This window comes from Anser anser (assembly GCF_964211835.1).
Source record: "Anser anser genome assembly, chromosome: 3".
In the NCBI taxonomy this organism is placed as follows: Eukaryota; Metazoa; Chordata; class Aves; order Anseriformes; family Anatidae; genus Anser; species Anser anser.
Genome location: NC_139722.1, coordinates 67,403,975 through 67,431,927, shown reverse-complemented (window position 1 = coordinate 67,431,927; position 27,953 = coordinate 67,403,975). Strand labels below are relative to the sequence as shown.

The following is a 27,953-nucleotide window of genomic DNA, read 5'->3' as shown; positions in this document are numbered from 1 at the left end:
CATGGGCACATGGGCACATCAAAAAAGATCAGAGATCTGCCTCAGCCAGTGGGCCTCTACAGGTGAGGTGCAGCAGTGCCGGCAGCCAGGGGCATGCACAACAGGGCATTGATTTGGAGCTATGGTGGTGGCAGGCAGCGTTTCATATAAGTGCAGGATGAGACTAGAATTCATACCCCTATGTCTGATGCAAGAGGCCAAAACTTCTCTCAAAGACAGCCGAGGTCACATTTGACAAGTAAGATAGCCCAGTTTTTCAGGCCAAAATGTTATGCTGAGGAACTCATGGACTGGAGTGGGCTTTAAAGCAGAAGGTTACCTCAGATAGGTACGGTCAGTCTCAAAGCATATGGTAGAGGGTATTTTAGCAATGAGTAGTTGGACTGCTGTTGAACTTACTACCATGATATTCTATAGTTGTCAAAAGTCTACACGGGTTTAAAAAGCAATTAGAAAAAGTCATGGAAGAAAAATCTATTAAGGGTTATTAAACACAGAGAGGCAGCTCTTGTAACAAGTTATTATGGAACTGCAAGTTGCTCAAAGGCAAGAAAGTGTACAACAAAGAAATATCACTGTATGATTTTCCATTCTGTACATTTTTCCCATGGCATCCATAAACAGCCACTGTTGGAGAAATGATATAGAGCTAGATGGGTCTTTGGTGAGACTCTTTCTTATGTCCTTATGTAGGGTAAAAGAGAAAGTGGATGTTTGCTAAAATTTGCATCTGATGAATCTGTACAATTTAATCAATTTCAACAACATTTGCTCTGAAAAATTATATCACTAATGTGAAAAAAAAGATATTTTTGTTCTCAACTACAGCCAGTAGAAACTTTCCAGCCATAACGAGTAGCAGTTCCCTTCCTCATCACGAAGAATGATGGGGAAATGAAGGCTCTAAGGCTACTTAATTGTGAAGAATCAATTAGATAAAAGTGTACTCATTTTGATTTGCTGGGTTTTATTTATTTAATTAATTTTTTAAGTTATACAGCTGCAGACATTATGGAAGCTATGAGTATTTATATCTCAACAGTATGTGGGCAACACTAAGAAATATTAGTTCAATAAGCATAATGATAGCTGTACTCAAATCAAAATGAAGCTGTTAAAAAAAGAAAAACCTCTTATTTATTTCCTTAATAGATATTTCTATGGTACTCATCATGGCAGAGAGTGCTGAATACTTTGAGGAAGATTAAATTATTTGTAATTATACCACAAGTGGAAGGTTTTAACCAATGGAGGGGAGATAAATAATCGTTCTCGACAATATGACTGATTTTTTTATTTTATTTTATTTTTTTTTAGGAATGCTGTGAGCTTCCCCCAGAACCTTTCATCCAGGCTTTCAAAGTACTTTACAAACAGATGAAGTTTAGCCTTATAACACCTGTGAAAAATAAGCATTGCTATTCCCATTGCACCAATAAGGAAAACAAGATATAGAGAAAGGACATATAGAAATCATTATATTTTGTATTTCACGGGAATTCAAAAAACTGAACTCTATAGCTGAAAACTGTGGCAGAATGCACCATACAATTTTCCTTGTAGACTCACTTACCCAATATTCTCCCTGAGCTATGGATGAACACCCTGAGGTATACTATTCTCTCAAAGTATATTTAAATTCAGTTCTTTTCCCCTTAAGACAATGACAGCAATGATAATAACAATTTTACGTGTTTGCATATATAATATGTGAAATATACATTTGTAACACATCTATGCATATATGTAGCTCTCCACTGGAAATAATCATTCTGGTACAATGGGAATGTTTGCAAGTACACTTTTCACATCTAGCACATATTTTCATTTTTATTTCCCTCCTTTCTCACAGCTTTTTCTGCCTCAAAGATCCCCCCTGGCAATTTGAACCTGTCCTCAACTCCTCAGTTGCTAAAATCCCAGACGCTTTCTCAGTGGCAGCTTGTCATTAAGATGCCAGCTTTAACACTCTTTCGTTTAGAAAAATAAGCCCCTTGGCCCCACAATCAGCTCCGTATGTACTGACCCTCTCAGAGATCTGTCCACTCCAATGCAATTTCAACATCTGTCCTTAAATGTGAAATGTTGAACAGTTCCTGATTCAGCTTTTACATTGAAAAAAAGAGCTAAAGGAAGCTGTAAATCTGCAAGTTACCACTTGCCATGGTAGATAGGGAAGAACACGTTTAACGCTGATTTTTTTTTCTGTTACCTTCTTATCCCTCACCCTGCCTCACCCGTTTTTTTCTTCACCTGTCCTCTTCCTGTGCTGCCACACTGTTCTTTAGCAGAAGATGTATAATAGGTTCTCCCATCAAGAGTTTGTTACGTTAATTGGTGCCATCCATGCCTTAGAGCCCACAGTATATTTTTTCAATGAAATAATTAAAGTGGTTTACAGGCAGCAATATGCATCTTGATATATGAATCTCATCCAGAGCTTAAATGCCTTTTTTCGTTCCTTCTTGCTTGCTAATATCCCTCTGATTCTGCAAGGTGAGAAAAGCAGCTGGTGGTTGCTTAAAGCAGCATTTTGGGTAAGGACAGACACCCCAAGGGCCCGCGTGAAGCCTGTGTCTGGACAAGGAGCAAGTTCTGTCATCAGGGCTCCCTGAAATGACCCTGCAAGATTTGTTTTATAGGAAAGAAGACAATTTTGTCTTCTAGCTCTCTCTCTATATCGGTCTAGTTATGAAAGACATTCTGCATTTGTCTCCAATTTCTATGGAAAATCTTATTCTTCAGCTTTTACTAAAAACACTGCAACCAGGGCTACTTAATTCCTCAAGAAATGACAGGGAATGTGGGAGACCTTACCACACAACGGCTCCTGAAGCAGCTGGAAAGTGAATGACTGTGTCTGAGGGCAGGTTATAGCACTCAAGTGAGTCTCCAGCTCTGAATTGCCCTTCTACCCTGGCACAATTGGCTTATTTGTGGAGTTTTTTAATGGAGTGATAAACTTTCCCACCTACCTTCTGCAACGCCAGTACCGTGTTAGGATTGCAGCACTTGTACCAAATGGATTTTAAAATAGAGGCAAACGGTGTGACTCCTATCCCTGCTGCAATGCACACACTCACTCTGTAGTGAAAAACGTCTGTGGTTGCAGATCCATACGGTCCATCCACAGCCAGTCTACAGCAAGAAAACATTTAGTCAGGGGTCAGCAACATATAAAGTGACAGAAAAGTTAAAATGTGTTGAGCTACGTGTTTTCAAAATTGAGCTTCTGTTAAAATAAAAGAGGAATGATGTGCCTAAGTTGGCATGTGAATAACCCATACAAACACATTTAATTTTCATTGGATGTCATTTAATAGCAAAGCAACTGTTTTTTTCTGAAATGAAAGAACAAGAGCACCCATGTGGGTTTGGGGCCTGGCCATCTATTTAAGCATGCAATTGCAATTTTCTGGCTTTCTGAAATGTGATTAGTCATATAATTGCATGTCCAAATTTAGCTGAGGAATTTGCATATTTAATTATGAATTACTGAAAAGCATCCTGTTTTAGAGCTTTATTTTCTGTATTGTATATATCAAAGTAAAGATGAACTGATTATATTAATCATTTTGAAAAGTTCTTCTTATGTATTAAAGTAATAAAAGAGAAAACAAAAAGAGGTCAACATATGCAAGGAAACTAATATTTTCTCAGCTCTTTCAGAACAACTAATATTACAGAAATTCATTTTTGGCAATAATACTGTACTTAGTATCTGACATAGAGGTGAAATTTGTAAGGAGAAACACTTATTTATATTGCTAGCCTCTATAATCAATGTTGTTGATGTTGTTGATGTTGAAGCATTTATTTTGATCAACATTAGAGATGAAAAAGATTATTAAATAATCTGATTCATTCCTCTAGAAACATGAAATGTAAATACACACTCCTTTTGAGTGCTCTGTCTAGTCTGTCTTTAAATAACGTAAGTGCTCTGGAAGATTGTTTCACAATCTAACACCAAGTCTTCAGAAATGGCCTTTTCTCCTTCTTTCAGTTTTTCTGATGTTTTGTGATCTTTCTTGCATAAGTCATCTTAAAAGTTCGGTTTCAACAGTATGAACAAATATGCAGACATGGAGACAATTAAGTGTTTTAACAGTAAAGGAAAGTAGGATCACCAAGCAATGGTACACATCAATATAGAGACACAATGGATCTGAAACCTGATTGTTGTTTTCCTGAAATGTACTTGAAGTCCTAGCAAACGTTCTCCCTTTCATTCATACTTGTCACATGGCTTGTTTTAATTTCAGTATTCCAAACGCTCTGCAACTGCAGTAGCAAATGAAAGAGCAACTCAGGGATAACTTTTGAAAATCTGGCCTCAGATATAAACAAAATTAATTATTTTTAATATATGTCATTATTCAGATTACTGTCAAGTCCTGTGCTTTTTGAGCACTCAAAATTTCTTGTAAAACAGGAATGATTTAGGTTATATATGTAAAATGTTCTACATAGTTCAATGTGGGCTTGGTAGCAATTCTCATTATTGTTAGTAGATTGAGAAGAAATTGATCTGGAAGGAATTTCAAGAGATTATTTAATCTGTCAGCATGCTATAAACCAGGATCAATTATATCTAAATCATTCCTTACAGGTATTTGTCTTGTCAGTATGTACCTAAATCACCAGGTGACAGAGCTCCCATCATTGGTTTGAATGCCTTGCTGTGCAGCAGCTAGAGAGTTTAGCCTAATACAAAGACTCCAAGAAGGCAGGGAAAGAGAAACTGAACTATACAACCTGTTCATTTGAACCAGAGAGTGTGTTGGAACGTAGGAAGATTGTAAACAAAGTAACAAAAAATATATTTCATTTGCTTATGTCAAGAGAGGACTAGAAAATAGGGATATAGACTGTTCCTGGTTATGGATTACAAATATATTTTAGATACACGTATATTTTCTTTCCGTATTCCTTTATTAATTGCAGTATGCATACTTTGTTTTTAGAACCTTCTGCAAAATGTCATTTCTGACTATAGCTACCAGTTTGGTATTTATCTTTAGATACAGAAAAATGTGAAAAAGACTTGTTTTTTGCTTTATTGTTAGCTTAACTATTGAAATAATCTTTTTAATATATTTCAAGAAAGCAACTGGACTGGGATATTAGGCAGCCTAACAAGATTATAAAGAAGAGGTCTTATATATGACTGTGCTGTTTATTTCAATGCTGCATTGTGGCCAGCAACATTTGATAATATTTTTCTCTTTCTCCCTTACACTGGCTGTCAATCACTTCAGGCCATTTGTGCTCCAGTTCTGCTGAAATAGCATAATTCTCATTCCAGTTGCCTTTAACAAAGGCTCAACTTTCATTTCTAATTCTTATTAACTGATAATGCAAGGACCACACTAGACTTTCTTCTGTGCCCCCACAGTCTTTTTGCCTCTGGAGCTTAATGGCATAAGCTTTTTAGGGGAAAGTTCACTAGCATCCAAGTCCCACTAAATTATGTAAATGTAGTTAAACAAGTGCGTTTTGCTGTTTAGTTTTACTGGAACCACCTCATCAAAAGCAGCTTTCTTGGGGGGAGAAGCAGTCACTTCAGTGGCAGAACCTACACACTCCCCTGCAATTGAAATGATCCTCTGTTGGTCTATTTTCTGTGGTGAAAATCTCCACTATGGCTGTGAGTAGCTAAATGGTTTGAATCCATCACATGTAGAGCCAAATATTTAGCAGGTGTAAGTCAGGATGGCTCCATTAACTTCAGCAGATCCCTGCTGTTTGCAACAATGAAGGATCACCATTTTGCGTGGATTAAGATGCCACATACAGAATATAAATGTCAATAACTTTTATATATTAGGACAGGATTTGGGCATCAGAGACAGAGTTGAGGGAGACTGTTAGAAAGAAATAAGGTTCAGTGAGAGGTTTCTTTCGATATGGACTTTAAATCTTGGATTATTCATCAGGTCTTCTTGATAGCTACTGGACTAAGCTCATAACTGTATTTATTTTTTTTTCTTTTTTTTTTACCATAATGGCATATTTCTGGATCCAGAACTATGATCTAATACAGTGCCATAAGGAACACGCACAGAATTAATTGAAATAAAAAATGTTAAAATTTATTTTAAAACATAAAATTAATATTTTTAAATGTATTGTTTGATATTCAAACCTTGGTAACATCCACAACTCCTTGAAAGCTTTTTTCTCTTCTCCAAAGGCCTTGAAGAGGGCTGCAGTCCAGTCCCCAACCACCCTGATGTGAACACTGAAGAAGTCTTCCTCAGGAGCTGAGGTGAGGGTGAAAGGGTGCCACTCCAGCGACGACACCGACGAGCACTGCAGAAAGATATACTGACCAGCTTCCATTTTAAAGCCATGCTTCTTCATGTGAAGCTCAAGGACTCCAGAAGAATGGGTCACCACCTAAGCGATAATAAAAGGGAAGACTTTGTTTTCCTTGAGAAGAGTAATAGTTTGTTTCCATTAAGCTACAGCTGAAGATTTAATCATTTCTAGTTGAGTCCAGCTATGAGTTAATCAAAATTGGGATGCACAGTAATTTGTAAATGTCTTGTAGGTAATGGCTTAACCTCTGTGTTGCGGTGCTGCTGCTGCCCAATAACTTGCAAGCATATACAGTATGAAACATGAAGCAGCTTGCTTTGTGAGTCTAAGAGACAGATTAAAGGCTGTAACAAAGCAACATTTTGTCAACTTTCCATTTTAGTAGAGCTTACGCAGAAGTACTCCTTGACAGGCTAAAATAATTTTCCAATTTTACTCTCATGTAACACAATTAACTTGTATGTATGGGTAGGATTATTGTTGGTTTGGCAAGAAGAATCAAGCCCAGTGGAGTTCAATCCTAAAATACTTTTATTAAGAGGTAATCTCAGTTAAGCAGACAGTTTTATATGTCACACATGGCATACTGAGATGCTCAGATCACAACCACCCTATGAAATCAGAGGCACGACTTATCCTGGATGTTTTCCCCCTCACACAAGATAAGCCTGCTTCTGATCGCTGGCTTGATATGTGTAGACACAGCTGCTCCAACAGCCACATCCCTGATCCATTCTACCACGAATTAAATGGGGCCTCAGCACACAAAGGCATTTCCAACTGGGATAAATTGTCACAGTTGTACTAGTTTTAATGATGCTTTGACTATTTATGCTGACTGATAATATAACGCTTAATCTCCTTGGAAGCCTCCAGATTTTAAAGTAAAAACTGTATTGTGCTAAAGTCAAGAGCCTCTGTGCCGTTTACTGCAGTGGAAGATGTGCTTCAGTTCACTGAAAAGAGATAGCCTTAGCACAGAGGTTTGTGATATACTGGTGTAGCCTTGTAAGTCTGGTATTTCATTAATCAGGCTTGGTCCCATATGGAATATTCTTATGGACTTGCTATTGGAATAAATGCAAAAAATGCTAAAATCAATACTTGGCTGAAACCATAGTAATGATGAAAGAGCTGCTGAAGCTGGAAGTAAAAAATAAGGTCATAATATAGAGAAGTTATCTATAAAAGATAAAAAAGTCATTGGCATTATGTTCTTTTTACACAGACATGCACGCTATGTTACATACCTTAGTAATGACCACCTCCTGTTGAAATCTCCAGAATCTAACAATTCTTTCACAGATATACAACACCACAGGACTTAAAACCCACTTCCAAGCCTGCAGGAAGTTGCATATTAAAAAACAACATTTATTTCAACTTCTACAAAAATGTTTTGCATTTCTGGTTTAAATCAGCAGATAGCCTAAAATGAAAGTGTTTGCTTTCTCTTCTGTGATTTTTCATTTGCCTTTCTCAAGAGAGTATTTCTGTTGCTACCACAGCAATTCTGGCGTTCTCACAGAACAGACATATGGGACTCCATCACAGAAACACTCTAAAAGCAGTGCTAATATCTATCTGTGTTCTGGCCAAGAAGAGTCCTTTAAAATCCATTCCTACTAAAAGGCAAAAAGATTAATCTATTTAGGAGTTATATAGAGAGATTATTGGACCTGAAGGAGTATAGATGCATACATTGATACCCATTATATCCTCACTGTTCTGTTGCTCCTCAAAGTCTGAAATATTTCAGAAGGGTTGGATACGAGTACCTCTTATTGCCAACTGTGTGTTTTCTGAAGCTGCATGAGAAAACATTCAGTCCCAAATACACAATTAGAGAAATAAAATGTATTTCCATTTAATCCATTAGTCGGCTCTGTATCCATAAATGTATTTTTTCCATCTAGGATACTAAGATGATTGTACTTTAATTGTTGCAGAGGATCGCTGTACTTGTACTTGCTGATTGTACGTCCTGATCACTAGAATGATCCAAGGTACTTGGCTATTCAAGGATACTAGCTGATGATTTTACTGAGTTGTACCATGACAGCCTAGGTAATTATATGTAATTGAATCTTCAGAATTTAAAACCAAAAAAAAAAAAAGTTTGTTTGTTTTAGGAGGTACAGTTTTATTTCCAGTTCAGCTACATACATAACTCATGTTAGCGATCTGAGTACTCCACCATCATTTGGCTTTTAAAATTTCCAAAGTAACTTTACTTGCTGAAACATTGACTTTGCTCCACAAGCTGGGTAACAGGGGTTATAAAGTATCTTTTATGAGAAGCAAGCCATAAAATTATGTGGCTTCCTTAGAACATGCTTGGAGGATGGAGTAGCAATTTCCCAAGGTTAAGTCTTGAAAATTAAATAAAATTAAAAAAAAAAAAAAAAGCATGATTTAATAATGGGAAGAAACCATCATAAGCCTGAAGATTCTGAGTTAAAGCAGAAAGCCAATACATCCATTGTCCCTAAATACTACAGGTGTCTCTGCACAGTGGGTAATCACACGTCTTGAATATATTAGCATACATCAAGGCATAATAATGATGAGACCTGTTTTTCCTCCCTTCCATTTGTGCTACCTGTAAATAAAAGCACGTGACAGGAATGTTAAGGCTGCAGGCTCTCCCATGCGAGAGCTCAGCTGAGATTTCAAATGTGCCATTGCTCCCATGCAATGGAGCATTCAATCCAAAATATCTTGTGGCTGGTTTCCAACAACAGGGCATCCACCAGGAGGGGTGGGCTGCTAAACAACATGGCTTCTGGCCAGAGATATGAGATACGGAGCACGGTGGGATGGCTGAGAGAGGGGCTCTACTGCCTCAGCCTCCCCCAGGAGCCATTGTATGTGCACTGGTGCCATGTTGCACAATCCCAGCTGTGCACAAGCCTGTCCCCCTCTGCTCAGCCACATCTGCCCCCGCCCTGCCAGTACTGCCATCACTTCTGAGCCTCTGAATGGATTTGAGCCCACTGCAGTTTCGAGCATGTATCCCACCATAGCACACCACCCATCCAGCAAAGCACTATTCCTAGAAACAATCTATATGCCCTATGGTATTATCACAATTCATTTAAAGTAATGTAACTTTGCAAGTATGGCCTTGGGTATGCAGGAAAGTGTGGCAAAGTGCGTTTAACATGGAGAAGCGGAAGTTCTCTCCAGTTAGCTTTACGATAATGAATGTCAAAGCATGCTGTTGGAAGAAAGTTCGTGTCTGTATTCACAGTGCGTAGCCATGTATTGATTTTTATGGTGACATGTAGCTGAAATTTTTAGAGAGGCATTCATTTTCTCATTAATATGCAGGTTGGGTAGAGGCTAACAATAGTTTAGTTTAAGAAAAATCTATGTCAGCCATTAAAAGAGCTGCAAGATACTGAATGCTAATTTTTCTCCTTTACTTTAAGATTTCCTTTCATACGTTTTCTCTTTCTGGAAGAAACAACAAAAACTTGCATATGAGCAAGCTAAATCTTGAGCTGTAAATGTTAAATGATTTTGTTTAGATGCTAGACATCTGACACACTGTACAAGTCTGCTACTTAATTACCCCCTGTGGATTTGCAATCTTGTTGCAGCAAAACCACCCTTCCGTGGGACATTTTTCCTGCCTTTTGCCTTTCTCTTTCATAATTCATTGTTTCAAATTCTATCCATTTTTCCCAACTTAAGACATCAAGGCTGGACGACAGGAAGTATGTGCCCCAAAGCAAGGACATAGTTTTATCTCTAACTTATTCTCCCTTGGTATTTAGACTATTCATATTAAAACACTATTAGTTAAAATAATAATAATAATAATTTGAACCTCTAGCTCTCCCGTTCATTGTATTTTCTGTATCTCTACCCTTATAAGGTTTTCACTTGGAGGCTATTTTCATGCAATAAACACATCAAGGATATTGGTGATGCTGAACGGTAAAAAGTAAATGTCCTAAAAAAAAAAAAAAAAGGAAAAAAAAGGGTCCAATTCTGAAATCTATACCCTTCAAAGGGAATGTTTGCTAACTAATGTTGCAGAAATAATAACAATTATTAATGACACCTAATTTTTACACATCTTTATCTTTACCTGTCTATACAGATTATGTAGGAGGTATATAGGAGGTGGGGATCACTATCTTCTCTGGGCACATGGAGAGGTTGTGGAGCAGAAATATGCAATTACTCTCAAAACATGACACTAAATGCCAGTCTTTAGCATTGTACACTCCAGCCCCCCCACTATCTAAGACACACAGCCTCTCAGGGGAGGACATTAGGTTAAAAACAGAAAACAAACATCACTCTTACCACAGGTTTCTTGCCAGAAAACTGCGGCAAAGGGCACTGAGTGACTTTCTCCCATTCCAAGTAGTGATCTTTGCAGTAAGTGACATTATGAAGCAGCAGACTCTGGGAAGTCTGACCTCGGATTAGCTGACTTAAAACAAAAATATTCATCAGTAATATGCTTCTTTGCAATGTTTCTATGCATCTGTAGGTTTTGTACTAGTACTTGAAAGCAGACATGAAGAAAACTGAAGTTCAAGAACTGGACATTTTGTGCCTATTCTTTTCTCTTTACATTTCCTTTAAGTTTACCATGACTTTTTGACCAAGTGCAAGAAGTATGTTATAGTATTGGTATACATCAGTGCCAATGAAGGGTGGAGAGTTCTTGCACAGAGAATGTATGTTTTACTTTCTGTGGCAAAATCAAAATGACTTCCAAGTTCTTTGGAGCAGACACTTTGACCCCGTCTATATATGAACATCTGGTATTGTTTAGAAAAACAATAAAATTTTATAGTGACAGACCTTCTCTTTCCTTTGCTGCTTTCTAAATGAATTTTTAAAAGCTGCAAATAAAGTTGGAGGACCGTAATTAGATGTGTGCTTTCTAAACATATTAAATTCTAGCTTCTTTACTTCAGAGAATGTTAATGATGTGAATTTTCCCAAACATATCAGTCTTGACTGTTCAGTTTAAATAGGTTTCAGCTGGTGTTGATTATGGGTAGAGAAGGAAGATTTTTATGAGAAACCCTGTGCGTTTCATATAGTTCCTCTGAATTTTCCCGTACTTACTTTGACTCTACAAGTTTAGCCTGTCCTGCTCACTTGTCTTACAAAAGACAAGGAGACAAGAAGTGCTGCCTTCTTTGACATGGCAGTGTCATCATCTGCCACCTGTTCAGATGGAAGGACAAAAAAGGAGGTAGGTTCGAGTGAGCAGTTGGTTTTGTGCTGGGAAGTGGTTTTGTCAGCTGGGAAGGAGGAAGAGATGTGAAGTGGATGAATTTGTCTTGATTGGATGACTTGAGTCTTGACTTTTGACTCTCAACTTTTCATAAATCAAGTGGTGTTAGAGACGTGTTGGAGCAGCAGAAGCTGCTTTGTTGCAGTGCACTCCCCACTTGGTGCAAGCATCAGATTCACCTAATCTTGTTAGTAGAGCTGCTAAATGAGTGTCCCCTTTTCAGGGAAATCTATTGCTGGGAAAAGTCAATCAGCTGGCTAGGTAGAGGGAGCATACAAAGCCAAAGGGTTCTGAAGGGTCCATTGTAGTTGTTTGAAATTGGATTCTTAAAGATTTAAAGGTGAGAACTGGGGGGTGTTTTTTAATCAGGCCAGGATATAGTTTACGGCATGTATTTGCAACCATGACTCTGAAACTTGGGACTAATTAATTAGGCCAATTTCAGGAACCCTCAAGGCCAAACTAAGTGTGGCAAGTCTCAAATCACAAGGAAGGAGGTGCAAAAAGTAACAGACCTCAAAGCATTGAACCAGTCTGTTACCTGTCCCATGGTGACTCCATGTACCCTGCGGAAGCTGACGTGCACAGACTGGGTGGGGGCTAACAAATTCCTGTGTGTCAAAGAGCGATGGTCTGCATGTGCTTCACAGGTGGGCAATACCATCTGAATGTTTTATGAAATGGACATAAAAGGATATTGTCATCACATCAGGTGACACTGCCCTTAGATCTGAAAAGCATTGCAAGAGCTTAAAGTCATGCGTACACTGGGTAGTCAGCAGGAGAAGATCTATAGAACAAAGCACTTTTTGTTGAGGGCCTTACACGGTACACGTTTTAGTGTTACAAAGACTTAGGACTAGGTCTAGTTCTGTCCCATGAATGGATCATTTGTTAGTGCTTGGACCACAGAGACAAGACTGTTGGTATAGTTTCATCTCCAAACACTCCACACTATACAGTCTGAGGTTGTGCAATGATGTGAAACAAAATATAGTAAGTGAGGAAGAGCATGAGATTTACCTCACAACTGCACTCCCTATCTGAATTACAAGAATGTAGATGTACTGCTGGAGATTCATAATAGTGCTATTGCAGAGAAATGAAAAAGGGAAATGAGGGGAAGTGCACAAGGGAGAGGAAGGGTAAGATGTCAGTGGAACTGGAAACAGAAGATGGAAATGTTTTAATTCCCAGTCTCCTCCTTGCTCTCACATTGCACACGTGATTTATCAACCCCTGAGTTTCCTGGGGAGGCTCTCCCATCATGCTGTCCCTCAGCATGAGAACCAGGAGCCCTGTACCAACAGGATGGACCTTCCTTCCATGCTGAGTAACTGGGAGACCATCAGTGACCTGGCAGTCATTTCTCTCCATAAAAGCCACCTGACTGGGCTAGTCTTAACCTTGAGTTGTTTAAGCCTGGAGAACGACCGTGGTTCACAGTGTAGTGCCTACTGTTACTGCAGTGATGAAATTTGGGATTCCTTCCACCACAGTGAAAGAGGGGCAAAATCATTTTATATTTATGGATGCAAAAGAGATTGTTGTGCACAGGAACATTCACCTCTGAGCAGCTGAAGTGCTGAAAGCCTGGCAAGTTTGTACAAGCTCTCTTGAAAATGCCTCACAAGAACTATGAGCATAAGGACTCCTTATTAATTAGAGCCCATGAAGGCCTCAATTCTCAGGGATGAAAGTTCATTCAGACTGATGCATTGATAAGCTGCAGGTCATAAGAATGGTAGATGGCAGAAGAGTATTTGACAGGACTAAAACACAGAAAAGTCCTCAGAAAAGTGGTGTGTTTTAATTTCAAAATATTTTCATTTTGCAATCTGTCTCCAAGCAAAGATCCCACCAGTTTTTTAATAGAAAAGCACAGAATGAAAGATTTGAATCGTGTTTCATCTCAAACTGTGTACACATACACCATGTAGTTCATGCAGATACTTACCCCATACCATGGATTATTAAACCAATAAAGAAAACCACAAAGAGGTGGTGGGTATACCAGAACACCTCATAGCAGGACCTTCTGATGAGCTCTGTGGATGAAGTCATGATCAAAACAAGAGCCACAGTTATCACAACTCCAGTTACTCCAGCTATGGTGGTCAGCACCTCTCCTGTTGTGTTCTAGAATGAGCATATATTATTACTATTACTATTGTTGGTGTTGTTACTACTATTTTCACTGTTAATATTGTTACTGTGGTTACTATTATATATGAAATCAAATTCTACAATATATTTTCAGCATAGGAAAAAAACAAACCACAACAACATAAAAAGACACACAGGTAAGGTAAACTTCAATTTCACTGTAGAAGAACACGGAAAAACATCCCCCTGTTCTATTTCTACTCAGGTTTATCCCAAACAGATGTGTAAATGTTTGCTTCCACTTATTTGTTTCAAGAATTAAAAGGAGGAAATTAGGCAGTCTCAGTTGTACTTTTATCTATTTATCTTATGCAAAAGTGTCTCAGAAAAAAAAATAGAAAAAGAAAAGGAAACAGATTAGAGAAAAGAGAAGATTTAGTCTAGAGATGTAATAACCAAAACAACATTACAAACTGTCCTATTCATGTGAGGGTGATAAAATGAAGTGCTAAGACACCTGCAAAGTGTGGGGCTTTTCTGTGCTTTTTTTAAATCTCAAAGTCTGTGAGTTCTTAGCAGCCCTGAAATGGTGTATAAAAATGGCATGCTCTCATTTACTTAAACAGCATATCTCATTTACTTGCTCCTTACATTTACCTGTACAGTCATTGGATAATATTTACTTTTTTTGAAAGACATGTTTATGCTTATATTTATATTCACATTTTTTTGCTTGTCAGCATTGAAACATTAATATTCTGGGCTACATCAGGTTCCTTTTTTGTTCATGACTCACAGACATCAGCACAGGTCTGTTACATCTGTCTAAACCCACCAAAATAAACTGAAGTGAGAATGAAGATGTATTTTGAACACAACAGTCAGATGCTGATCTCAGAAAGTGCAAATCATGAAGAACAGCAGTAAAAATCTCACACACAAGATGAGACTCAAGCTAAATATGCCAGCAGAGTGTAAATGGAGTCTCTACTTGGCCTGCAAAGCGTTTATATATATCTGTTTTTCTGGGGCTGATGTGCAAGAATGAGGGAATTGAGCATGCCTACTGGATCGTGAGTTGATTCTACAGCTTAATACCCTAAGAAAAAAAAAACACATATTGTGCTTCAAAGTGCACTCATCTGATATGGAAATGCTAGAGGTGATAAAATTCCACAATGTCATTTTTACAGTCACTTTTTACAGTAAAATCATTCTTTCAAATGTTCACACTTGACAGAACACAGCACATTTTCAAATTGGTGCCTGTGAAGAGTGTATTCAGATTCTTTAACATATTAACAGGATTGATCTAGGTGATATTTTGAACATTTCCACTACAGTGGCTAGTTTGAATGTTGAGATGAAACAAGGAAAAATGTCAAAGACACTTAGTACATCGCTACTGGAGGGTTAAAATGGAACAGAAAGAGAAACCTGAATTGTTGTTCTCAGAACTTTCTTCTCTGAAGTTAGAAGAAATCTTTGCTTTGCTTTCCTTCATAATTTATTAATTCTGAGTATAGCTGCTAAGACAGAAGTGCGAGATAAAAGAAATATAAACATTAGAGCTTAGAGTATAACCTAGGCCGTAAATTAGAAAGTAATTGTGGGGTCTATTACTATGAAAAATCTGGGAAAGAATCTCAGAAAATGCTAGCTTTCCTTCTCAAGGGTATTTAGGATCTTAATGTTAATTAGAAGCCTACCTATCAATTATAGAGGAAGACTTAGTGGAGAAAAAAATGCATACTGGAAGGCAGTAGGTTGCCATTCAGTACTGCGAGCTCTGCTATGTTCTGGGGGAACATTTCAAATGTAAGTGGTGAGAATGGGCACCGAGTATTCAGAGATACTAGGCAGCTTTGTCCTTGCTCACCGTTACGCTTTGGCTATTTTCTCAGCACTAACATTTGTATTCATATTCTTGAGACCATTGATTTGCTTATTTTTCTTCAAACTTAAGAACTGTTTATTTGTCCGTTTTGAAAGATGCAGAAGTCACATTATCTAAACTGGAGAAGAATGGAGAAAAAACAGGACAAAATGCCTTGTAACTGAAAAGCACTATGAAAATCTTCTGATGGTTGTCCAGCCATCATCTCACTTTGTTTCTGATTGAAAGGCCCCCAATCCATGATGTTCAAACAGCCTTCACTATATGCTAGATATGCAGGAATTTCCTCAAGAGCAGAAGCAATACATATGGGAGTCTTGGCAGGACATACAGCATACAGCAATGTACACTAGGAAACAGATAGCATCTGATGTACAGAATAATGTAATAATGAAAAAAGCAGAGCAACTTTTGCATGTTTTACACTCATGCATTGCAGAAAGACTGTGTTTCTCTTTACTTCATGAGTATTTTAAGGAAGATCTCCACCCATGCTGAGAGCAATCAGAGCAATTTATTTGCAGGGCTCAGGTGCCCATAGTCCTGCACACACTGTCCCTAGCTTCCCAGTGCATAGGATATAGTGCTTCCTATAGACAACAAGCCTCTGGATGTTGCATATTATTTTCCCTGGTCAGCCACACTCTACATGTAATGGGGCAGAACCAACCCCCAGACGGGGAAGATAACACATGGGGAGAGGCAAGTAACAACTATGAAAGAAATGTTATGTACTATTGCTGTTTTATCCTTTGTTGCTTCTCTTTCTAGAAGGAGGAAGAAAGAAAAAGAGAGAGAGAAGTTGTGTTTGCTCTATATATTTATAGTTTACTTTAGTTCTTTAAATTCCTTGCAGGTTTGTTTCATTGTCTACTATTCATGACACTCCTTACCCCCCCCCAGCTGTCTCCTGACAAACTAATTAAAATACTATAGACATTTCTTTGAGCTTAGTAACCTGAAAATTGCAGCTCTGAGTAAGTGTTTTCAGCTGAAATTGAGGTTAACCTCTGGCAGCACCTTCTCGCTCTGGTTAAAAGACTTTGAAATATAGTTTTCCCGACAATAGAATCCACAGAGGAAATTTTTTTCATGAGGAAAACCAAAAAGTGGCAGCTTACCATTTCATAGGTTCTGATTGGGTTCAAGTAGCTTTCATTTGGGCTCTTGCCAAGGCCAGAAAGTTTTTTCTGTAACTCCCCTGCTTCTTTTGACTGGCTGTTATGATACCGCTCGATGTTGATCAAGTGGGCAACAATATGGATGGCTGCATTAGGGAAGAATGGGGCAAAATTAGACATGCTTGTGTTTGTCCATTGCACAGAAGGAGCTTCATTAAGCACACTCCAGGCTATTTGAAAAGCCTGTGCACAGATCAAGAGCATTGCATGGAATAAACTGAAAATTTGATTTTATATATGTTTTATAAGTTGCAACTGCTTCAAACTGGAGAGGAGAAGAATTGCTCCACGGTCATCTCCCATGTTTACAGTCAAGTGTCCTGCAGGCTTTGGTGTCACTGAAGGTGAACCTCTTGAGAGATGAGATAAAGGCGGTTGCCTCTCTTTTTAAAGAGTATGAAATAAACTAATTTATTTATTTATTTATTTATTTATTTATTTAATTTATAGACTAAGAAGTGTCAAGGCCTAATTTTGGTTCAAAAGATTCTACCTTGTCCATTTTAGGCACAGACTATGTTACACCTTTAAATAAGAAGACTTAAGAGATGAATTCAAAATCTTCCCTTATCAACAAGCCAAGCAGATATAGTATCACATTATGCTGGTGGAGCCTGGGAAACCCACAGGAACTATGATTTTAAGGAAGAGGTCTGAATCACAGGATTAGCTCTGATTTGCCCTGAGAATAATATATCACCTCTACTTCTGGCCTGCTCCCAAAAGGGATATCAAATGGCCAGTTTAGAAAAATGTCCGAGTGAAGTAAGAACTCTCTCATAATCCTTTTCCTGAGTAGGAAGATGATAATTTCAAAAGAGGAAAAAATACTTTGTTTTATTATTGGCTAACATAGATAAAGTCATAATCATGCTAGGTGTAGGATTTCACAGTTTTCAGTATGAGAGATTCTCAAATCAATTACAGGAAAGTTGTAATTAAGGCAAACTATTAAACACTGAAAGATGAAAAAACCTTGAAAAAAAATTATGTGTTTACAGTAGAGCTATTAGGATACATTATTTCTAATTTTTATAATTAGTTTCCCATCACCATCTCTCCTTCAGTGTTTGCCTTTTACTGTCCCTGACCATCAAAACAAAACAAAACAAAACAAAACAAAACAAAACAAAACAAAACAAAACAGCAACAAAAAAGTTTCTAAAAAGCAGTATTTGTAGCAAAACAAATACGATCTGCTTCCCTGAACAATATTTTCTCAAAAGAAAATTATTTTTCTCTTTTTCCTCTTTTCCTTTTCCTTTTCCTTTTCCTTTTCAGTTTTTGTTCTCTCTCCTATTTTAATCATTACTCCTTGCACAAAAGTAATACCTTACTGCACTAGTCATTGTGTAATTATAGCTGCAAACACAGGGTTTAATACATAAGGATTTTGGTATTGCAATTCTTTTAGATGGCTATCCACTTAGTGAACTCTCTCACTCCCTATGCAGCTCCTACACATCATGTGGAAAGAGCTACAGGCATGGGAATACAAGTTAAGGCAGGATGCTGGCCATGGAAGTGCTTAAAGCATCTAGGGCAAAAAGGTGGAATATTGCACTCTGCCCCCCAACAGCATCTGTCCAGGCTGGAGAGAGGTTATTTACACTCTGTTCTGATGGGATCCTTCTAGAGCACTGGTTTCTCCAAACATGCTCTGATTGTCAGATTGACATACGGAAGGTATAACATACAAAATGTACATACAAAATGTAATGTCAGTTTAGGTGAAAAACCTACTTTAAGTCCTTACTATATGTAACATAGAGTAGGAACTTAAACCAAAGAACATGTTCTAGTCACCAGGCTGACTGGGTATTCTCTTCTGAGCTACTCCTGATGAAACCCTTAATAAAAATAATCAACAATTGAAACCCTTAATAAAAATAATCAACAATTTATTGTCATCCCAAGTGAATATCCTGAGCACCCACAATGCAACTTCAAAACCCCATTTTTTCTGAATCTTTGTTCCAACAAATAATGAATTCATACAAACTAGAATAGCTTCAGTAGTATGTAGACTGAATCCAGAAGGGTATAAACTGCACAGATATAAAATGAGACTGGAAATTAGAAGACAAGTTCAAGCCATCAAAGGAATGAGACTCTAAAATAACCTTTCAATAAACTGGATAATGGGATCAAGCAATCTAAGAAGCTCTAGGCTGAAGGTTGGTCATTTTATAAAATAAAGTATATGACATGACTGCCAGCATTAGAGGGTATTGGGCTTGGTGATGCAGCATGTCCTGTGTACATCATTATGTATTAGGCATTGCATGCAAAACAGCCTGGCCACCATCAGGCTCGAGGTGCTTGCTGCAGCCATGCCCTCGGGATGCTGGAAGATTGCATGGGACCACAAACAGGGAGGGAGACGTGTGGATGCAGACTGTCAGAACCCAAATGCCTGAGAGGCTCCAAGCTGCAGGGTTTAGGTGGCAGCTGTGTGGGGGCTGTGGCAATCTGTTCCCAAGAGTACAACTGATATATAAGCAGTATATAAACATTGTTTATGTATTTAAGTGTAACAGCATTTTTAAATGCTGAGTGGGAAGGAGGGAGCTGTTCCTACGTGGAACTCCTTTCTGAACAGATGTTTTGGCCTGGTAAGGATGTTATCAGATCCAGCTGGAAGGGAATCAAGTCATTGCTTGATGCAGACCCGATTTCTGTGACATCTGAAAAAGCTCACTTGGAGGGCAGGATTGAAGTTGTGGAGCTGTATGCTGCTTGTAGTCCTGTACCTGACCATGAGAAAGAGGAGAAAAAAAATTCCAAGGTTGGTAAGCCCTGACAGTGAACCTCTGAGTGGACTTCCATTGAGGAGTTTTATCTTGGCATCTGTAAGTGATTAGTGGAGCAATCAGTAATGGTACTTGGACTTCTTGTTACCTATACCTGCAGGATGAGGTTTATAACTCTGACATAGTGTAAATAGTCACCACAGCCTTGAGACCACATGAACTTCACACAGTTGTGATCCAAAGCATTGTCTTACCAAGGGTTCCCTGCAGCAAATAAACTGCAGGTTTTGGACTACACTTATTCACTTTAGAATAGAAACATTGACTAGATTTGGAGGTTTGAATCTGTGTTCATAGTATAATATATTTTCTTTTCCTTCAAAATATCTAAATCTATGAAGAATGGATATTGCACATTGTGAAGTCTTCATGAAAAATGAATACATTTTGAATGTATTTCATTTCATGAATGTATAACATGAATCTGTTGTTTAAAAAGCTGCCAAACTGTGCACTTTCCTCAAAGTGCAGTGATGTCTAGTCACATCAGCAGTGTCAGGAAACTCAGTGTTACCTACTACATGTTGAGAGCCTAAAGTGAGATGAAGTGGTACTTTCTTCCCGAACAATCGAAGTCCATGCTTCTTAACAAAGTATTTGTAATCCTGCACAAAATAAATAAATAAACAAACAAACAAATAAATAAATAAAATCCTGTGGGTTGGATAGACATCACTTCCCAAGAACGTCTCTAACCCAAGATATATGGAAGGGTAATCATGTTGCAACGTATTCCTGGCAGAAGAAATCTGTTATCTGCTCCTTAACCTAGCACAATTTTTCTGTAGGCTATTAAAAGACATGGTTTTACTTTTTTTTTTTTTTTTTTCCAGCTGCATATTGTTCTGCTTTACTGTAAATGTCAATGAAAATATCATCCTACACTCTTCTTAGGGACTTACCCCATTTCCCTTCTGGGTAATATTCTCTCCAACTTTCATCTATCAGGTAGAAGATATTGCAAGTGTGGAAGACTTATGGAATGAGCACGATAGGCCTTGTCTGCAACCTATTCTATAGTAACTGTTAGTGTATAGAATATAATGATATAACGAAAAATATTAATATTCAAAGTAATGTACTGAATATATTGGTTTGCCTCAACCTCCCATGATCTTAAATTTTGCCTTGAGTGTCATTAGATTAATATTTCTGGTGTTGTTTTTCTGTGCTGCTAGGAAAAAATGACTCAGTCTAAAAGTGAATTATAGCTGAATGGTAAGAGTAATGCAAAGATATAATTCCATTTTCAATGTGGTTCATTTAATATACAATAATTGTAACAGACTAAAAAATCTGGCACTGAATACATTGCAATTAACTAAAATATTTTACTTCCCAAAAGTATACTTTCTGAAGGTCCTTTACATCTGCAATGTATAGAAATTACGAAGTAATTCCAAAACTAGTATGCAAATTTCTGAAATCTGAGCTTACAGCATTTTTTTGTCTTCGTGTGTGTGCATTTTTTTTTATTTTTTTTTTCCTGCACTGCTTAGATAAGCTAATCATGAGAGCAAAGTGTCAGGTACTACATCTTAGGATTTTCAGTTCAATGTTTTCCACATTCTGCATGACTAAATATAAAGTACAGAATAAATCATGTAATCATTTAAACAAAGTTTGTTTTTTTTTTTTTTTTGTTTGTTTTTTTTTTTTTTAATCAGTGCATGAAGACTGAAGGATTTCAACTGTTGTTTTTAACATCTGGAACCTCTGATGCACTTAACATGCATTAATTTGTATTTGACCCTGAGATATTCTATGCAGTCCACCTCTGAGATCAAATAAAAGGTTTTATTGGAAAGAGTGGGGGAGGGAAAGCGTTGCTATTAGAGCATGATATTTACTGTACATATTCTTAAACACAAATAGAAGTAATTAAATTATCTCGAAAGTCTGGTCAATTTAGCTAGTCTTATTCAGCCAATTGTGCCTTCAGTGAAGCATGCACAGATCTCATTGAACCAAACAGAAATTACATGTGTTTATCTGAGGACAACATTTCTGTCTTTTTCTGCATGCCTGTACAGGATAGTAAACAAATTGAAGCTTGCTGCTAGCAGTTGAATGTTTTGGTTAACCAGCCCATCATGGTCAAAGGGTCAGATCCTGGCCTTTATGACCACGGTGAAGAGACCAGCTCTGCAGGAACCTAAGACAAGCACAGGCAATTCTGCCCCTGACCAAAACTGTAGTCTTTTGAAACTCAGTGCCTTATGCCATTTCTGGTTACAGACAACACTTAATTCATCTTTGTGCTGTCTATGTGGATCAAAAAAGTACAGATTATGTTAAAAGTACAAGAGTGACCACACATGAAGTTGCATTAGATTTTTATTTTTATTTTTTAATGGTTGTAAACATCAAACGAGAGCTTGACTTGGGCCGGTTTTTATCTTAGCTGGAAGCTTATAATCTTTAATGTATTTTTCTTCCTAGTATTTGCACTAGGTCTAGAGCTAAACAATCTGACTGGAAAAAAAAAAAAAAAAGAAAAAGAAAAAGAAAAGCTTAATGGAAATTTGATTTTCTGCTATTTCTGGAAGCACAATACTGAGATATCAGCTAAACCTCTTTTGAAGATAAGAGTCGATTTTCCTGAAAACTTCCTAGTTTACACAAAAAAATATTACTCAGATCATCAGAGCCCTCCACATAGGTATCACTACCAAACAATGGTTAAAAAAGGAAAGGTTTTCTATTTTTTTTTTTATTTTTTTTAATTGTAGATAGTTAAGATCTTGTCATAAGCCAAACACATCTGGTATCACTGTATTTCTGTCTGCATTTAGCACATTTTGAAAGAAAAATGCACTATGGGAATTTCTAAGGAAGACGAACCACCATTTGAAACAGACAAACTAAAAAGAAACCTTCTGTCCTTCCCCTACTTTCCCTTAATTGCTTAAGCTTTATTTGTTTCATAATTCAAACACTGTTGCAGCAATATATCTGTATAACCTTTCTGCAAGCATCAAAACAATAAAAGGAGTGGGTTGTTCTTCAAAACATGCACTGTATGCCAAAGTAAAAAAAAGTTCCCCCAACAGTGCTGGCTTCATAAAATATATAAGTATACTTTCTTATGACAGTGAAGACAAAACAGTGAGAGAAAGGAGTTGTACAAAATGTTATTTACTATCTCTTGTAGATATCTTTAGGTTCAGTGTATTCGCTCTCAACTGCAAAATCCCTTTTTGAATTAGAAAGTATAGAATGATTTGCACTGATCAGACTGAGTGCATGAAACAATGATTTTATTCTAGCAGAATTACAGGTCCATAAGGAAGATTTATTAGTGGGTGAATAACTCCCAGACAGCTCTTATCATAGACTGGCATGCAGGATGCAGGAAGCCAAACTAAGCAGAATTCCCTTTACTGAATTTTCAATGATGCCCTTGATTATAGATAGCATTGTTTACCCTCTCTTCCCTCCAACTTTCCTCTTCCACTAGTCTCTAATTATACCCCTTTATGACCTTACCAATTAAAGCCCGATCTTGAATTTGTATTAGAGCTGATGAAAAATTAAAGATACAGATGTACTTTTTCCAAGGCCACGCACACCTCAGCTGAGCTGGCTGACTGCTAGAAGCCAGACAATACAAACGTCACACTGACTATTTTTAGCACACTATTAAATAAATATGCTGGAATAACACCACCTGGCAAGCTGAGATGAATGCATGTTACTTTAACAATAAAGAAGTCTACAATTTTATATTGTGAGGATAAGCTTACTGATCTGATCTGCAAATTGGTTTAACTTCTTGCTGCCACATTTAAGCTATTGATCATACAGGGGAGAACATTCACTTAACTAAGAATTACTAAATTGCAATAGTCTAATAGGAGTCGACTATGCTTCTGTGTAACAAAAAGCAATATTGGTAGTACTTGGAGAAATAATGTGTCAGTTGAGAGAAAAATAGCATCTGCTTATACATGATTTTAATATTGTTAGATTTTTTTAAAAGGGACTCGATATACTTGTGGGTACCTCGTTTCTCTGAAAGAAGGAATGGTGGTTTTCTTTCACAATATGTGCTGTAGATTGATTTTTTTTATTATTATTATTATTTTTAATGCATTTGAAATTTAATGCAGACAACTGAGCTTCTGGTAATTCTTCATCCAAGGCTGTCTCTACAATGAAGTAGTGTTTTTCCAAACAAGATACTTGTTTTCAACTTATCCATTAGAGAAGCATGAGTTTATAAGTTGTCTTGTTTTTTCATCAAATTTCCCTGTATTTGGTTTTCTTCCTCAATTATCAACTATTTGTCCATTTTATATTCTGGAAAAACAAAACAAGCAAGCAAAAAAACAACAAAAACAAACAAAAAAACCCTACTAACATTCAATTTCTGTCTAGAGAGTGACTAAATTAAATAATGGTGTTTTCTGACATTTTATATGAGCTCTCTTTTTTTTTTTTGTTTGTTTGTTTGTTTGTTTGTTTGTTTTTTCTTGGAAATACTGAGGCTATAATGTAATCACCTTTCTGATAGACTTGCACTTCCAAAACCGTCCAACGTAGTGCACTAACAAACATTTTTATATAAATGTAATAAACAAACAAACAAAAGTAAAAAAACCACACACACACACACAAAAAGCCAAAAACATAAAGGCTTTGACTGTGCAGTTTTGCTTTCTTTTTGGAGCATGACAAATTATACACCAAGTAGAAGCTGGCTAATTTACATTCCTGGGTTGATTTGCTAATTAGAGAAGCAATGTTGCATTCTGGAGGAATCTGCTATATGCTGAAACTGAATTCTGATAAATGAATGGACATGACAGATAAGTAAATCATCATAATGTACTATAGGATGCACATTTTCATCCCCCAGCCTTCCCCTCTGAATTCTTTAATGCTACTTACAAAGGCCAAATTTTAGCTGTTGGTTCCTGATAACAATCTTGACTCCAGATTCTTGTCTCTCAACATGGGGATATTGACTGTCCATATATGCAAAGGAAAGAAGCTCCTAAATACAGACTGAAAAGAATATTGGGACCAAGATCCACCTGATAGCCCGGGGGTAGAACTTTTACCCTCCAACGTATTATGATTGTAAATAATCCTGATTAACTCCTGTGTCTCCTCCACCTTTTCTAAGAGAACAATGCTGTCTGACCTAAATACCTCTCCATCTCTATGTGCTTATGTCCTTCTTCACATTGCCATTTGTTCTTCTCTGCATATTGCTCTTTCCCACGCTATCTCCTGTTCCCCATAGGCAGTCTAAATTCATCGAAACTTCAGTCCTGTGCAGGTCTTTTAACCATTTGGGGAACAGAATAGTACTGTGTCTTCTTCCCAGCCAGGTGAATGAACACCTTTAGATGAATAGTCACAAGAACAAGCAGAACAGAAAACTTCAGATCTCAAAATGCAGGTTTTCCTTCATAGGGGCAATGAGTTCCCTTTACCCATAACCTATTTTAAAAAAATATTTAGGAATGTAATATTTTTGAGACAGCTGCTTGCCTCAAAGTCAGATGAAATGTATTACCTGAATGAAAAGTTATAGAAGAAGGGGATGCAGCAGTGGACAGATGAACAATGTGACTTGTAAACACCATTTCCTTAGGAATTCAGACTATAATGCTATTTCATCTACCCAAACATCTGTTCTTGGGGATTTAGTGGAAGTTACTTACACCAAATGTTAAGAACACACAAGCTGCTCGCATTAGCTAAAGGGCAACTAGTAGTTACTATCCAAATTGAAAGTTTATTAACAATCAAACTTTTCTCATGGAAAAAAAAAAAGAAAAAAAAAAGAAAAAAAGAAAAAAGGTTGCAGATCATTAATCAGCTGGGACTCCAGCACCTATTTAGATTTGCAGTCACCAAATGATTGCACTAAAATAGCACATATCAGAGCAGATGGGGACTACAGAATCACTGTGAAATTCAAAACAGTTCAAAGGCAAAGAAGAACAACAAAGTAAAATAAAGAAAGCTTACTTGCATTTACAGATATTCCATAGGCAACCATCTTGTGAAATATGATGTTTTTGTCAAGCTGTCTCCTCAGTGCTCCTCCACAGCACTTAGTGAAAAAGCAAAAGTTGTTTTACATCATTCCTATTACTACTTGCAACTTACATTCTGGAGAGGAGAACAGAGGAGTTCAGTACATTTTAAAATCTAATGCTGAAGGAATTTGGTGGAAGTTCTGATTCAAACTTAACTTTGGGGTTTAAGTAACTGTTTTCAGCTTAGCAACACTCCAGGTTTTCTTAAAACTATTCAGTCTATGAGGGGCTCAAAATGAGGTCGGGCAAAACTCTGCTGCTTTTCTCTGTGATATTTATGTGTTTTATCTAGGCTGGCAACTCATTTGCTGGCATAAAAACAAGACCTTTTTGCATGCATAACCAGGCTGGGCTACCACTGCTTGCAAGCTCACAACTTATAATGAAAACATTCTTGCTGCTTTCAGGAAATGCAGATCCCAAGATGGTGAGACTGTCTAGACTTCGGGTGTTTGCATGCTTGTGCATTACTGAGCCATCTTCCCATTACAGGATGTGCTGGACGTTGGCATGCTGGTGGGCAGCTGGGTGGCTCTGTGCAGAGCCCACCTGGGGCCAGGGTAGGCTGCAGTGAGCCAAAGCTAACACGCTCTGCTGGAGCCTGGACAACACTGGCGGGCCTAACTCAGCCTCTGAGGTGTGTGCTGGCTGTCTAGATTGCTCATTTGGCCTGGCAAATTGCCATGCCAAAGATCCTGATATGTATCCATGTTGCTTCCCAACTAACAAATCATCCAAAAATCTGCCACGTGGGGTGGCAATGACTTTTGGAAGGTCATTGGATCAAGCCCTGAGCTGACCATGCTGGAGCCAGTCGTTTCCTACCAAGGGCAGAATATTGTTCAGAAAATCAAAATTTTAATCATCTGTGAGAGGACTTCCAGTTCTCCAAGTTCTTAAACAGCATTTAAGGGCATGGAAATATTTTATAATTCACAAACTGAAGTCCAGGAAGATTTTTTTTTCTTAAATTCTCAGCTCTTAGACTCAAAAAGTTATAAAACAGTATGAATTCCCAACCCCTACAGACCGTTTGAAATGTAACAGCGCTCTGAAGAAAAAAAAAAAAAGGCAGAACTGAGAATAATAACAAGCTTACAGTAAAATAAATTAATGCTATGATTTCTAAATTGCAATTGTTCTTTGAGTCAGGAAGTGATCAGTGATTTTTTACCTAAACTTGTTAGGTTTTTGCTCTGACTGTAATAGTTCACTGCAAGCTGAAGCTATAGCTAGTAAAGATAAAGCCATAAGTACTTCCTATGTGTGATGCTGAGGTTAATGTAAATGCCTCTAAGCAGATGACAACTCAATTACAAATACTCATGTTTACAGGAAGGGAAGACCTGAATGGTGGCCACTCAGTCAAAAGGGTTTAAACATGTTCCTTATTATCTTTGTGACACATTTATCTGTACATTTCCTCTTACTGATTTTCACTTTGCAGTTACACGGGATACTCATGATGGATTCATATTGTCTCCATTTGGCCGAGTTGCATTCTTATGTCCCCTTTTTGTAACTCCTCACTTTTCACTTCATGACACCATGCTATGCAGTGGCTGCCAAAATCAGTGTTGCATTCAGCGCTGTGTTAAATAAGCCATTTGTTTCTCCTCAGTCATGAATACTGACAATTTAAATGGTAATAGCTAGGCAACAATGTACAAACTTGTCTATCAAAAATTAAAGTTCCTTGGAAATTGTTTGATATGGACAATATTGCTGAACTACAGAAGTAAAAAGGGGAGGATAATATGTCTATTTGAGAAATGGTACTTACAATGTTTGCTCCTCTTAAGAATGAAATAAGATTTCTACTGACTGGTAACAGGATTAGCATGCAGTTAAAATTAAGGCACGTTGCAGAAGCTCTCGCCCAAGCCAGCGTTGACTGTATATATAACAGTATAAAGAAATTGGATTACAAGTTTGGTATAGTAAGAAAAAAAAAAAAAGAAAAAAAAAGAAAATGAAAAGGAAATACTACAGTAACATAATACTTTTATATGTGAATTTACTGTTGAAGCATCAAAAAAAATACTATCATGAAAGCTGTGAATAAAATCAGACTATGCATACATTCTTCTTGTGGAGCACTTTATCAAATTTGTACTTACTCCCAGCATAATCCGTGTATAAGTATAAGCATCTTCATCTTCATACCAATGGAAGGTATCAATAAACAAATATAAATTCAATCCCAGCCACACCAACTACAAAGCAGACAGGCTGCAGATTAGTGACATTTAGAGTATTTTTAATGCATATAAAACTGGTTATGGTTATAGTTTGAAAAGTATCTGA

At 37.3% G+C, this 27,953-nt stretch overlaps 1 protein-coding gene across 1 annotated transcript in view; it reads right to left on the bottom strand.

Annotated features, from left to right (window-relative positions):
* The window catches only part of NOX3 (NADPH oxidase 3), a 40,255-nt gene extending 13,567 nt beyond the window's left edge, over positions 1 to 26,688 (bottom strand). The window contains exons 1-7 of the mRNA XM_083828081.1: positions 25,576 to 26,688; positions 16,718 to 16,863; positions 13,551 to 13,732; positions 10,645 to 10,774; positions 7,575 to 7,667; positions 6,149 to 6,402; positions 2,976 to 3,138 (exon numbers count right to left, since the gene is read on the bottom strand). Coding sequence (XP_083684207.1) covers positions 2,976 to 3,138; positions 6,149 to 6,402; positions 7,575 to 7,667; positions 10,645 to 10,774; positions 13,551 to 13,732; positions 16,718 to 16,863; positions 25,576 to 25,606 — 999 coding nt within the window. The 5' untranslated portion in view covers positions 25,607 to 26,688. The remainder of the gene's footprint in view (positions 1 to 2,975; positions 3,139 to 6,148; positions 6,403 to 7,574; positions 7,668 to 10,644; positions 10,775 to 13,550; positions 13,733 to 16,717; positions 16,864 to 25,575) is intronic.
* Positions 26,689 to 27,953: the final 1,265 nt, after the last annotated feature.